Source organism: Convolutriloba macropyga, chromosome 13 (genome assembly GCF_964194025.1).
Source record: "Convolutriloba macropyga chromosome 13, txConMacr16.3, whole genome shotgun sequence".
Taxonomy (NCBI): Eukaryota; Metazoa; Xenacoelomorpha; order Acoela; family Convolutidae; genus Convolutriloba; species Convolutriloba macropyga.
Genome location: NC_134480.1, coordinates 29,746,712 through 29,759,984, shown reverse-complemented (window position 1 = coordinate 29,759,984; position 13,273 = coordinate 29,746,712). Strand labels below are relative to the sequence as shown.

The following is a 13,273-nucleotide window of genomic DNA, read 5'->3' as shown; positions in this document are numbered from 1 at the left end:
TAATGCCGAAAAACATAATAATTTTTAAATCAGACGGCTCGTTCTAGTCCGTGCGTGGGATGTTCCAACAAGCGTTGCCAAACTCTTACTGTTCCGACACAAGTAGTTTTTGTTCATGTTCATTATTAGTGTAACTAATGAAGCTACTTTATTGGAGCGGTGCAGGCAAATTCTTAAAAACAAAAGTTGTAGAGGTTAAAATTCTTGGTAAGTTTTCGCCCTCGTTGGTTTCATATAGCCAATTGGAGATCTGTGGTTTCCATAATTTCTTGATTACATTTTTCATGGGCAAAGATTGTGTACTCAAACAATTCAATAATAGCTTTTGCTCTGCTACAATCTACTACAGCTACTTTGGATGAACTACAATATAAGGAAATTTTGGTGACAATTCGCAATAAACTTCGAAAAAGTTTAATATTGTGTAAAATTTCAATATGCCTTCCGTATGTCAACAGGTGTTCATACGTGCGACTGGGAAATTCGCGTGAACAACTGACAGACGCAATGAAGAAGAGTATAATTGAGAAGGTGCTCGACTATGGCACAGGAAGAGACACTCTCCGATGTCTGGCTCTGGCAACTGCAGATGACCCTATGGACAAGGATGACATGAACCTCACTGACTCCACCAAATTTGCATCTTATGAAGTGAGTTTTGTCGAAATATATGATTCGGGAGTTGTCTTGTAAGGGTACCTTACTTTATGAAAAAAAGACGAAAATGTTCTAAAAAAATTCAAACTTTTTTGTCCTTTTCATGTTCTCAATTTGTTTTCTCAATATTCTAAAAATGTTCTGGGTTTAAAATGCTCTTGCGGCTTACAGTCTCAATTTTGCTTCTTGGCTAATAAAAACAATTCTGGTCCGTTTCTGTTTTCCGCTTGATTGTTTTTTCATCTCACCAATTAGACTTTTTGGCCTCTGAAACGGAATAAATATTTAAAGCATGAGTGCATTAAGTCGCTTTGTAGCTCTCCGAGAGCGTTACTAGGCGCTTTGTGGACGTTTCCCCGAGATAGCTACGTTTATCAAGGGTTTGTACTTTTGATAGAATGACATTTATTTTTTTGCACAATAAAGTTGATATCGCTCAACGGAATCAAATTTTGACCTTTCGTGATTTTTAGAGCGAGTTGACCCTAGTGGGCGTCGTTGGCATGTTGGACCCTCCCCGAAAGGAGGTAAAAGGATCGATTGAACTGTGCAGACAAGCAGGAATCAGAGTAGTGGTGATAACCGGCGACAACAAGAACACGGCCGAGGCTATCTGCAGACGTATTGGAGTGTTCACAGAGGAAGAAGACACAACTGGCAAAGCTTTTACTGGCAGGGAATTTGATGAGTTGAGCTTGACAGATCAGAAGAGAGCTGCTTGTAATGCTAAACTGTTTGCGAGAGTGGAACCAGCACATAAGAGCAAGATCGTCGAGTACCTCCAGGCTAACGTGCGTATCTTGATAATGCAGTCATTTTCAATTTTGAAATTTGAGTAAGAAGTGGCCAGGTTTTTCACATTGTGTGAAAAAATTGCTCTAGAAATTGAAGTCGAGTTTTAGAATAGCAGCAAAAAAGGTTTCGAATTGACGCGAATTGGTAATTTATTTCTCCTGCCATTAAGTGCGTTATTGACAATAATGACTAATGGTTCTAATTCCAAGAAGAGCACGTGAAATTAATTGCGATTAGCTGCAACGCTCTGTTTTAACACTCCTTTAAAGTGAGATCATAAATCTTTATTTTTTTATCTCCATTTCAGAACGAGATATCGGCCATGACTGGTGATGGTGTTAACGATGCTCCCGCACTCAAGAAGGCAGAAATCGGAATCGCTATGGGATCAGGAACTGAAGTTGCCAAAAGCGCTTCGGAGATGGTTTTGGCTGACGACAACTTTTCAACAATCGTTGCGGCGGTTGAGGAAGGACGAGCTATCTACAACAACATGAAGCAATTTATCCGATACTTGATCTCGTCTAACATTGGCGAAGTTGTTAGTATTTTCTTGACAGCTGCGCTTGGTCTACCAGAGGCTTTGATTCCCGTCCAGTTGCTCTGGGTGAATCTGGTCACTGATGGACTTCCGGCTACAGCGCTTGGATTTAACCCTCCTGATCTTGACATCATGAACAAGCCGCCTAGGAATCCAACTGAAGGTCTCATTACTGGATGGCTGCTATTCAGATATATGGCAATTGGAAAAGTGAGTGTGCTTGAGAGGTTTAACTCAATGTAAAGTTCTAGAGCATCGACACAACTTTAGTTTCAGAGTTCGAGCAAGATAAAAAAAAGAAAAATTGAATTCTTTGAAAAAAATAGGTTTGCTTGCCGCAATTATGTTGTTTAAATAGTCTTTTTCAGACTCAACTTTATACAGTGCTATGTTAACATGTGCATTGATGATCCTAGAATTTTGGCGAATAAAAGACATTTGTGTTTTCAGTCTATGTTGGGATGGGTACAGTTGGCGCATCCGTGTGGTGGTTCATGTTCTACTCGGAGGGTCCTCAGTTGAACTGGTATCACCTCACCCACCACCTCCAGTGCTCCACTGACAAGGACAACTTTGTGGGAGTGCCATGTGACATCTTCGATGACCCTCACCACATGACTATGGCTCTGTCTGTCTTAGTCACCATTGAGATGTGCAACGCTATCAACAGGTATATATCGTTGAGATAGATTGCTGCTGAGATCATTAGCAATAATTAATGTTGAATCCTCAATGTTAGAAATTGATACTGGCTCTCGCTTATTTTAAACTCTTCAATGCATTAGAGTAGTGAAAACACATACCTTAGTTTGTACTTGGAAAAAAAGAAAAAAGGTACAACAAATGCATAGCTCGCAATGGCGTGATTTTTTTTATAGCTGCGAAGCTGTAAGCTGAGCGTAGCTATATTGCGGTGCTCTTGGTTTTTACGACTCGAAGAGGAGTATTGGTTTTCTCTCGGTCTTTTTACGACTCGAAGAGGAGTATTGGTTTTTACGACTCGAAGAGGAGTATTGGTTTTCTCTTGGTTTTTTTTTTTTTACAGGAAGTCGATTTCTTCACGCGGCATTTTGACCTAAAAGCGAAAGTGAGAAAAGCTGTCTTGGTGAACAGATTTTCGCTAAGCGAGAGAAGTTTTTTGATCATGCGCTGTGTTTAGTAATTGACTTTTTGACTTTGAAAAGTAGTTTTTGACTGAATGGCACATATAGATAACCGTTTTTAGCCGTTTTTTCGTCTAAGTGGCCCAATTTTTTTGCTTTTAATTTGGTTTCTTGTGGAAACAATTTTTTGTCGATACTATATTGAATTGTCAACCTCGGAAATTGATGCCACAGTTTTTTGCAGGGCCTGAAAATGGGTTTCAAGTTGAAAATTGCCACATATTTCTTGATTTTTTAGTTATTTTTTGGCTTTTTTTCTATTAAAATCTTTCTTTTTGGATCTTTTAACCGTCTTTTTGTCAAAAATCAGTTAATATGGCAACTTATCGTTGAGAATTCATATAGTCAAGGCCTCTTTCTACCTCGATTTAGTTTTGTTTTATAAAATTGTACATATGCTAATCCGATTTTGGTAGTTTTTTTTCCGATTTTCGTCAGTTTTTTGTTTGTAATTTGGTTGTAATTGCTAGAAATAGTCTTTTTGTGCAACATGAGGGACCTCAATCTCGTTTCAATGAAAATTCAATCATTTTTTGGCGTTAAGCTTTTGAAAAATACTTAGAACTTTTTCATAAATGCAGTTTTAAAAGTTTTTTGACCATTTTTTGCAAAATGTTTCAAGGTTTCTAATTTTTGAATTCTACTTTTTCGTATTTTTTGTTCTCCTCAGGAGGATAGATCTCTGTATCGGATGACTAGTTATCTTTTCTATGTCTTGAATGCTGAACAATGAAATGTATTCGTTTTTCTTGAATTCTTTAATCAATTTATTGGAGTGATTTTTGAAGCGGGAAATCAAACGCGTGAAGAAATTTGGAATTATTTTGGTGCTGAACAAAAGTGAAGAGCGGAGCGAAAAGAGTGGTTTTTGTTCATACCGCTGTTTCTGACAGAGCGAGAAATTGATTTGTTAAAAAATTTTCTCTAAGCGAGCGAAAATTTTTTGTTCACGTGCAGCTTTTAAAAGCAGTTTTTTTGCAACTTTTTGATGATTTTGAGGTTTGATTATGATAATATATTAGCTTTAGGTTTGTTCTGATAGAAATTGAAGGTTTCAAGTAGTTAATTTGATTTTTAATGCTAATTTGGAGGGTTTTTTTAATCAGTTTTGCTGATTTTTAGACGAAATTTAATTTTTTTATCTATTTTTTTGTTTTACTGCTTTAAGTGGGGTTTGAATAGAAGCGTGTTTCTCAAGTTATTGTCAGATACCGATTGAGTAAAGTTTGGTTGGTATAAATCATTTTTTCTTTGGAAAAATGACCGAAAAATTGAGAAATTTTAAACCATTTTTTTGCAGTTTTTCATTCTTTTTAATCTTACACAAGTGTCTTACCCACCCTATTATAACTTGACCAATATTTTGCGATTTTTTTTGTTGCTCTAGTTGCAATGGAACCTTATTCGGCTTTATGTTTCCTCGTACTATCAAAAAAAACTCATTTAGTTTTTATAGTTTTTTTTGTTGAATTTGTTTTTGAATGCCGTTTCTATTCTTCCTTGATTTTTTATGGCATTTGTGAAGGTTTAGGGTTCACAATAGTTGTTTTACTTGTTTAGTGATAAGTATGGGCTATTTTGGATATGAATCATTTTTTTTTTTGTTGAGAAATATGACGAAAAATGTCGAAAATTGGAAATATTTTTCTTAATTTTTTGCAGTTTTTCGTTTTCTGGACTTTAGACAAGTCTCTTAGCCTATTATGGCTTGCCTATTGTTTTGCGAGACTTCGGATACCCTATTGGCTGGAAAAAGTTTTTTAATTTAGTTGCTTTTGTAATATTAGAAAATTTATAAACTTTTTCCAGTTTCTTAGTCAAAGCTGTTTGTAAGAGCTTATTTTTTCAATGGTTTGGCTTCAAGTATTTTAAAAAATTCTCATAAGTGATTTGAGTAGGTAATAGATGTGTTGACGAACTATTTTTTGGCAGAGATACTTATTTCGGGATCTCAAGTTATGACAAAATTTGATCAGAGTTTTTATCATACTTTAATAGATTTGATTTTTTTTTTACATTTTTGTATTACGGTTTTGTTTCAAGATAGTCCTAAATTATTGGAGAAATGTTTTGTGTAATGGGAAGTTGGAGGGCATTTAAGTGGATTCCCCCTTCGAGTCGTTTCCGGAATTCTTCCGGCTATGTTTTTTTTTTACAGGAAGTAGATTTGTTCACGCGGCATTTTGACCTAAAAGCGAAAGTGAGAAAAGCTGTCTTGGTGAACAGATTTTCGCTAAGCGAGAGAAGTTTTCTGATCATGCGCTGCGTTTAGTGAATGACTTTTTGACTTTGAAAAGTAGTTTTTGACTGAATTGCACATATAGATAACCGTTTTTAGCCGTTTTTTCGTCTAAGTGGCCCAATTTTTTTTACTTTTAACTTGGTTTCTTGTAGAAATAAATTTTATTCGATACTATATTGAAATGCCAACCTCGGAAATTGATGCCACAGTGTTTTGCAGAGCCTGAAAATGCGTCTCAACTTGAAAATTAGCACATAATTCTTGATTTGTTAGTTAATTTTTGGCTTTTTTCTATTAATTTCTTCATTTTTGGATCTTTTAATCGTCTTTTTGTCAAAAATTAGTTAATATGGCAACTTCTCTTAGATAATTCCTATACTCAACGCCTCTTTCTACCTCGATATAACTTTGTTTCATAAAATTGTACATATGCTAATCCAATTTTAGTAGTTTTTTTCCGATTTTCGTCAGTTTCTTGTTTGTATTTTGGTTATTATTGCTAGAAATAGTTTTTTTGTGCAACATGAGGGACTTTATTTTCGTTTAAATAACAATTCAATCTAATTTGGGATCAAGTTTTGAAAAAAGAGATAAATTTTTTTCATAAATGCAGTCTTAACTTAAAAGTTCTTTGACCATTTTTGTTTTGCAAAATGTTTCAATGTTTCGTTTTTATGAATTCTGCTTTTTCCTATTTTTTTTGTTCTCTTCAGGAGGATAAATCTTTGTATCGTATGACTAGTTATCTTTTCTATGTCTTGAATGGTGAACAATGAATTGTATTCCTTTTTCTTAAATTCTTAAAATTGATTTTTAACTTTCAAAAATCAAGAATGTCTTTTTGTTACGGTGTTCCTTACATTGTGCCCATATTCTTCACATTCTAGTTAGTATCATTCTAGCTTTGTCCTGGCAACTACATTTTTTTCGGTATATTGATTTTCAGTTTTTAAAAATGAACGATTTCAGCTTTTTCTTAGATTTTCGTCTTTTCTTTGGTTTGCAATTGATTTCATTCAACATAAGGCAGTACTGAGAGCTTGATAGCAAGTCTTTTCCAAATTTTCCACTTATGACTATTTACTGCAACGTTCTTCCGGCCTTGGTATTAATTTAAACGATTTTTGCCTTTGAATATTCTTCTGCTGCTTATGTCTTTTCTACGATCAATTTAATTTTTGATTTAGTACGAAATCATGTTGTCTGGCATAAGTATAACAAGGAACTAGTGTTCGTTGTTTTTTGTTTTAGTTGCAGTGATTATAAGTGTAATTATAGGTGTTTTCTGATTCTTAAACTTGAGCTTTCTTTTTCGAAAAGATTTAACTTAATTTCTAAGATTATTATCTGCCGTTTGCTTTCGCGATCTTTTTCAGATTAGAATCATGAATTATTTGAAAGAAAATTGATAACCTTGTCTGCTTTTTCACACTATCAGTTTTTTGACCACCTTAATTGTTTCGGATTTTTTAACGTTACCAAACATTTTCAATAATATAAATTTTTGCTGCATTTTGTTTCTCTTGGTGACAGTGGTTTAAGTTTCACCAATTTTTAGAGCAGACCATGAGAGATAGTGAGTTATTGGTTTAATACAAAAGGTAGTGGCTTCCACTGCAGTTATGGTTTTGTTAGTGAAGTTTTGAAGCTTCGAGTCGCTTCCGGAATTCTTCCGGCTATGTTTTTTGTTTCGTCGTCTGACGCTCTTTTTTCGTTTACATTTGTTCACACAGCAAAGCTGAAAAAGTCAAATTTTCTGAATGACTTCTTCCTCTCATTAACGGCATTTACTCGCGTGACGTCATTTCTCACTCGCTTCAGCGAAAGTTTTTAGGTTATTTGCGTGGTTAGATTTTGATCATACGTGACTTACCTCACTCAATAAAATGGCTTTTGCACTTTAAAACTGAAGTTTAAATTGAATTTGCTTAAGTTCAAAGGAACTCATATGTGCAGTAAAGGTCCGTAATAAGAGGCGTATGTGGAATGAATTTTAACAAACTTTTTTAATTTATCGCTGAATGTTTTTTAGCCTAGTTTTTTGAGCGGCGTCGATTTTGTTTTTAATTTAGATCTGTTTCTATCTCTATTATATGGCACGCAGGTCTATTCTTTCGCAGCTATTCTGGCAATCTGCCGGCCATTATAGCTTCGAAGCTGTAAGCTGAGCGTAGCTATATTGCGGTGCTCTTGGTTTTTTTGTTTCGTCGTCTGACGCTCTTTTTTCGTTTTACTTTTGTTCACACAGCAAAGCTGAAAAAGTCAAATTTTCTGAATGACTTCTTCCTCTCACTAACGGCATTTGTTCACGTGACGTCATTTCTCACTCGCTTTAGCGAAAGTTTTTAGGTTATTTGCGTGATTAGATTTTGATCATACGTGACTTACCTCACTCAATAAAATGACTTTGCACTTTAAAACTGAAAATTAAATCGAATTTGTTTAAGGTCAAAGGAACTCATATGTGCAGTAAAGGTCCCTAATAAGAGGCTTCTGTGGAATGAATTTTAACAAGCTTTTTTAATTTTTAGCTAAATGTTTTTTAGCCTAGTTTTTTGAGCGGCGTCGATTTTTCATTTTAGATCTGTATCTGTTTCTATCTCTATTATATGGCACGCAGGTCTATTCTTTCTCAGCTATTCCGGCAATCTGCCGGCTATGTTCATTAGTTTTAAAGTGGAGTGGGGAAACGGGAAAATAAAAATTGGCTTTCTTGCTAATATTTTTTTATTTGCGGCAATTTCAGTTGATTACTACTGTTTAATTGCTCTCAATGCACGTTTGTAACAATTATTTTAGTCCTCTGGTCTTTTTTATGCAATTTTTTGCTTTACCTTTTTTTCGGGTGACCCATTTGACTTTTGTTCCTCAAAAACGGGTGGCGCTCGTTGGGCATTAAGTTCTCTTAGAGCCCTAGGCCCTACTATACTCTAAGAATACGATTCACCAAAACTGTTTTAGTAAATTTCATGGTGTGAAGGGCGGTTTTTAATCTTTAAAATTTGAAACCCACAGTCACCCCCACCCTCAACACTCCCATTGTCCACCTTCCTCCAGCTGTCGATTTGAACCCCCTCTCATCTAGCCTTCGCGACCCTGCCCCCATTGCTTGAACACCCTCCCCCACAAACACACTGGTCAACCCCAATCCCGTAATGCTAGCATCCCTGAGCCTCAGCTGGCTACTACCGAAGGCAACCGCTGGCCGGTCGTTTGGGATCAATTTGCCCGACGTGTGCCTGGTCTCGAAGGACCGGTTATATTTTTGTTTAGAATGTTTTATGTTTTTAATTGCTCTTGAACGAAGTTCATAGCAATTATTGTAAACGTGTTTGTCTTTTTATGCAAATTGTTGGCTTGACCATTTTGCGTTTTTCTTCTAGACCATTCTTTGACTTCTCAAGTGACTTTTTCGCGCTTTCGTTCTTCATTTTTGAGTTATCTCTATTGCTCTCACTCCGAAGTAAAGCTTGTTACTAATATAAGGTCGGTTGCAGCATAGCAAAAACAAGGGCATGATAGACGAGTGGCCAGTGCATCTGGTTATGGATCGGGAGGTCCATGGTTCTAATCACGGCGGGGTCAAACTTTTTTTCTACCGGCCTGTCGCTCGAGGAATTCTTCCGACATTAGTCGGTTTATGTTTGTTTTGAAGTTGGTTTATGTTTTTTTTTGGTTTTACGTTGGGTTTTTTTCTCCTAATGGTTTTCGCTATTCATTTTATAGTCCATTCTAGGGCTAGGTTGTTGTTTATTAAATGAAAAAATTTGAGTTGTGGATCAGGACTTGTCCTGCTTTGTTTGTTGTTTCGTCGTCTGACGGTCTTTTTTCGTTTTACCTTTGTTCTCACAGAGAAGCTGAAAAGGCAAATTCTCTGAGTTCCTCTCACTAGAGGCATTTCTAGGCGCGACGTCATTTCTCACTGTCTGTAGTAAGCGGTTTCAGTTCATCTGCGTGATAAGTTGCTCTCGAACGAAGTTTTAAATATTTATTGTAAACGTGGGTGGGTGGGTGTGTGTGTGTGTGTGTGTGTGTGTGTGTGTGCGCGCGCGTGTGTGCGTGTGCGTGCGTGTGTGTGTGTGTGTGTGTGTGCGCGCGCGTGTGTGTGCGTGTGCGTGCGTGTGTGTGTGTGTGTGTGTGCGCGCGCGTGTGTGTGTGTGTGCGCGCCCGCCCGCGCGCGCGTGTGTATGTATGTGTGTATGTGTGTGTGTGTGTGTGCGTGTGTGTGTGCGCGCGCGTGTGTGTGCGTGTGTGTGTGTGTGTGTGTGTGTGTGTGTGTGTATGTGTATGTGTATCCTTTTTTTTCTATGCAATATTTTCACTTGACAGTTTTTGCGCTTTTCTAGAGCATTTTTTCACTTCTTCATTGACTTTTCAAGCTTTAAAGGTTTTTAATAGCCGCCGTCAGCCTCTCAAACAGCTATTATTTAGGCGGTCTCCTTTTTTTAATTCTCTTTATCTTTGGATCATGTTTTTCGTTTTACTCTAGTCACGATTTTCACGTTTGACTTCCAACTTCCTTCGCTTACTGTTTCAACTGAATGGATTATAAATTTTTTCATGCATTCAAATACACTATATATTGAATACTGTCAAAGTCAAAAGAGCGAAATCAAAAGAGACTGGATAAACCGATAAAGCCAGGTCATTAAGTCATTGAGAGTTAGGTTATGAAAGTTTATTAGAGTGTTCACTATCTGATATCGGTATTAAGCTTATTAGCTTTCAGTTTAGAAGCTGAATTAAGTATAGTTTTAGAATCTGACTGAAACTGCACGCCAAATTAGAACACTTTTTGACACAGAAAAAATTTCAGTCAATTTGTCTCTTTTTTCTTTTTCTGTTTCAATCTCGATGTGCATCAAGCGCATAAACGGCGGCTATTTTCCGGCAATGTGCGGGCTATGTTTAGAAATCTGACGTGCTCTCATTCTGAAATAAAGTTTGTTGCTAATATAAAAGTGACTGTGAGCTAATGAGAGTCAGGAGGTCCGGGGTCCGAACCCCCTGTGGGGTTGGATTTTTTCACCCATAAATTATTTTAAGCTATGCATACTATAAATTAAACGAGCCTAGCTGTTCTTCGAGTTCTATTCACCCGAAGTTAGTCTGTTTATGGTTAATTTTGGAAGCAGTTATTGTAAGCGTGTTGCTTTTACTTTCCCGTGACTTTTTTGCGTGATCTAAGTTTCTCATTCACAAGTGTCAGCAGCTAAACTCAAGTGGCAGCAGTTCACTACTATAATCCAAATGAACAAATGAAAAATGAAATCAGTGTAATTTTCTACACTGAATTTTATCAGTGGTTGTAGTGGTATATAATAACCCCCTAATGACGTCTTTTGAATCCCCTTTAGTTAATTGAGTTACCCTCCCCACCTCCCTCGACTTAAGCAGGCTGAATTAGATTCGAGCTCCCACTAGTCGTTCGAATGCACTTCTCCAGACTTTACTGGGTTAAGTTTAGATTTTGATCATACGTGACATACCTCAATGAATGGAATGACTTCTGCACGTTAGTTTTTTTTGAATTAGTGTATGGTCAAAGGAACTCATTTATGCAATAAAGGTCCCTTATAGAATGCTTCTGCCCGTGTGAATTTAACTTGTGTCTGCATCTATTTCTATCTGTATTAAATGAATTATAAATATTTTTCACAGCTGATAATCTCTATTCAAACAGCAGTGGACAGACAACCAAGTGTCAACGATTACTTCAATTTTTAGGATATTATACTATCGGTCGCCTCGCGAATAAGAGATAGCCAAAATTAGTTCAGAAAGTCCCATAAACCATTGGTAGCAGGAATAAAAATCTTCAGGCAACGAATAAAAACCTGCCATAAACTGAACAAATTTTGGACAATTATGGATGTGCGTATTGTTTGTTAATTCTTCTCAAACGACGCTTGTAGCAATTTTATTAGTCATATCGGTCTTTTTTAATGCGATTTTTTTAGACAGTGGTTCTTGGAGGTTGACCCCTCCTCCACAACACCCCCACCCCCGCACATCAGCCCCCTTTCACTCCCCCCCAATCCCCACCCCTGCACATCGTTCAGGCCATAAGGGCCCCGTGCAACCAAAAAACCCTTCCATCAGCCGCTCACACGCCCCTTCAATTAAGCTAAAGCTAGCCTCACTAAACCGTGGCTAGCTACTGACAAAGCCAACCGCTCGCCGGTCGTTAGAGAGCAATTTGCCCGACGTTAGTTGGTTATGTTTAGGGGTTTTCGATTGAGTAATCTGTGTTTTAGTCTGTCTGAGAACCAGAGTCTGGTTGCGATGCCTCCTTGGACAAACCCCTCTCTGGTGGCTGCCATTGTCCTCTCCATGGCTCTACACTTCGTCATCCTATACACACCTTTCCTAGCTGTAAGTCCGCAAATACTAGTACTGCTACCGTCAATTGGAAAGGAAAATACGAGGTTTCTATAGCTCATTCTGATTAAAAGACTGAGAAAGATAATTTATTGAACCCGCTCTGGCCTCAGTCGCTGATCTCTGAACCCTGAAATTAGTGTACTTAGATTAGATTAACCTTACTTCACCCCAAAATACTGATACGATTTCCTCATTAAATTAGAATTCTATTCCTTTCAAGGACCTGCCTTCTTTGCTCCTCATTTAGAACTTTTCCCCTCATTTTAGTGTAGAATTATCCACTCACATCGCTCAAGTTATATTTAAGAAAGTTGAATCATTATTCAGATATTTTTATTCAAAAATTGAGACTTGTACGATAGTCGTGAAGTTGGAAGAAAGTTTCGATAATTCTTTAACAAGTCAGATCTGAAAACTCTCACTATTTTTAAACTGAACAACAGTCAACTTGGACTTTTTTTAAGATCTATGACCGGGATTTATTTATTTATTTCTGATTTTAATCAGTGCAATCGAGTTTTTGTGATGAGTCTTTCGTTAAAAATCAGTGCAATGATTTCTGGTAAAAACTGATTTTCTGGTATCACGTCTGAGAAATTATTTTGTAATAAGTATCAATGTCTTTGGTATTTAGCCTCTGTCTATTCTTCCAACTTTAGGACGCACGTTGACTACATTCTAAACATTGCCTGGATTATGACAATTTTCGATTTTTGTCGTCTAACTGACACACGATAAATAGCTGCAACTGAAAAATTAAAGGGAATCGTAGAAAAAATAGTATTAGCCACAATTTTTTTGTGGCTGACAGAAAATTCCCAAAGGCTAAGTCTGAGAAATCTATGCTATTTCTCATATAACAAGCATTTATCGTGTTTCATTTTTTACTCGAAATATCGTGTATTAATACCATGTTCATTCATTTCCTTTCAGTGATCTTTAGAACAAGTAATTTGATCTTACAATGTGTGACGTTGTTTCAGGAAGTAAGTCTGAAAGAGAAGGGATGATGGTAAAAACATAATTGTAGACTAGTTTGGTACACTAAAAAGGTGTGGGATTGATTTATTTTCATTCCCCAAAAGTTAAGATGCCAATTCAATGCTGCCTGTGTGAGGCAGTCAGCTCCCCTAAATTGCATGCACCCCTTTTGTTTTTAATTGCTCTAAAACAACGTTTGTAGTAATTATTCCAGTCCTATTGGAGTTATTGTTAATTGCTATTCACCGAAGTTTGAAACCAATTATTAATTGCTCTCAAACGAAGTTTGTAGCAATTATATTAGTCCTGTCGGTCTTTTTACGACTCGAAGAGGAGTATTGATATTCTACAGGTTTTTTTACGACTCGAAGAGGAGTAATGATATTCTACAGGTTTTTTTTTAGCAGAAAGCAAGTTTGTTCATGACTTGAATTTTGACTTCTTTCTGTTCGAGCATTTACCTCCGTTTTTGATTGTTGACTTCTGTTTTCGAACATTGGATTTTAACAG

At 36.7% G+C, this 13,273-nt stretch overlaps 1 protein-coding gene across 1 annotated transcript; it reads left to right on the top strand.

Moving 5' to 3' along the window:
* Positions 1 to 457: 457 nt before the first annotated feature.
* Positions 458 to 11,851, top strand: LOC142351978 (calcium-transporting ATPase sarcoplasmic/endoplasmic reticulum type-like). The gene is made up of 5 exons (XM_075404271.1): positions 458 to 651; positions 1,131 to 1,448; positions 1,760 to 2,201; positions 2,444 to 2,663; positions 11,656 to 11,851. The coding sequence occupies exons 1-5, from the start codon at positions 508 to 510 to the stop codon at positions 11,834 to 11,836; spliced, it is 1,305 nt and encodes a 434-aa protein (XP_075260386.1). The 5' UTR covers positions 458 to 507; the 3' UTR covers positions 11,837 to 11,851.
* The last annotated feature ends 1,422 nt before the right edge of the window (positions 11,852 to 13,273 follow it).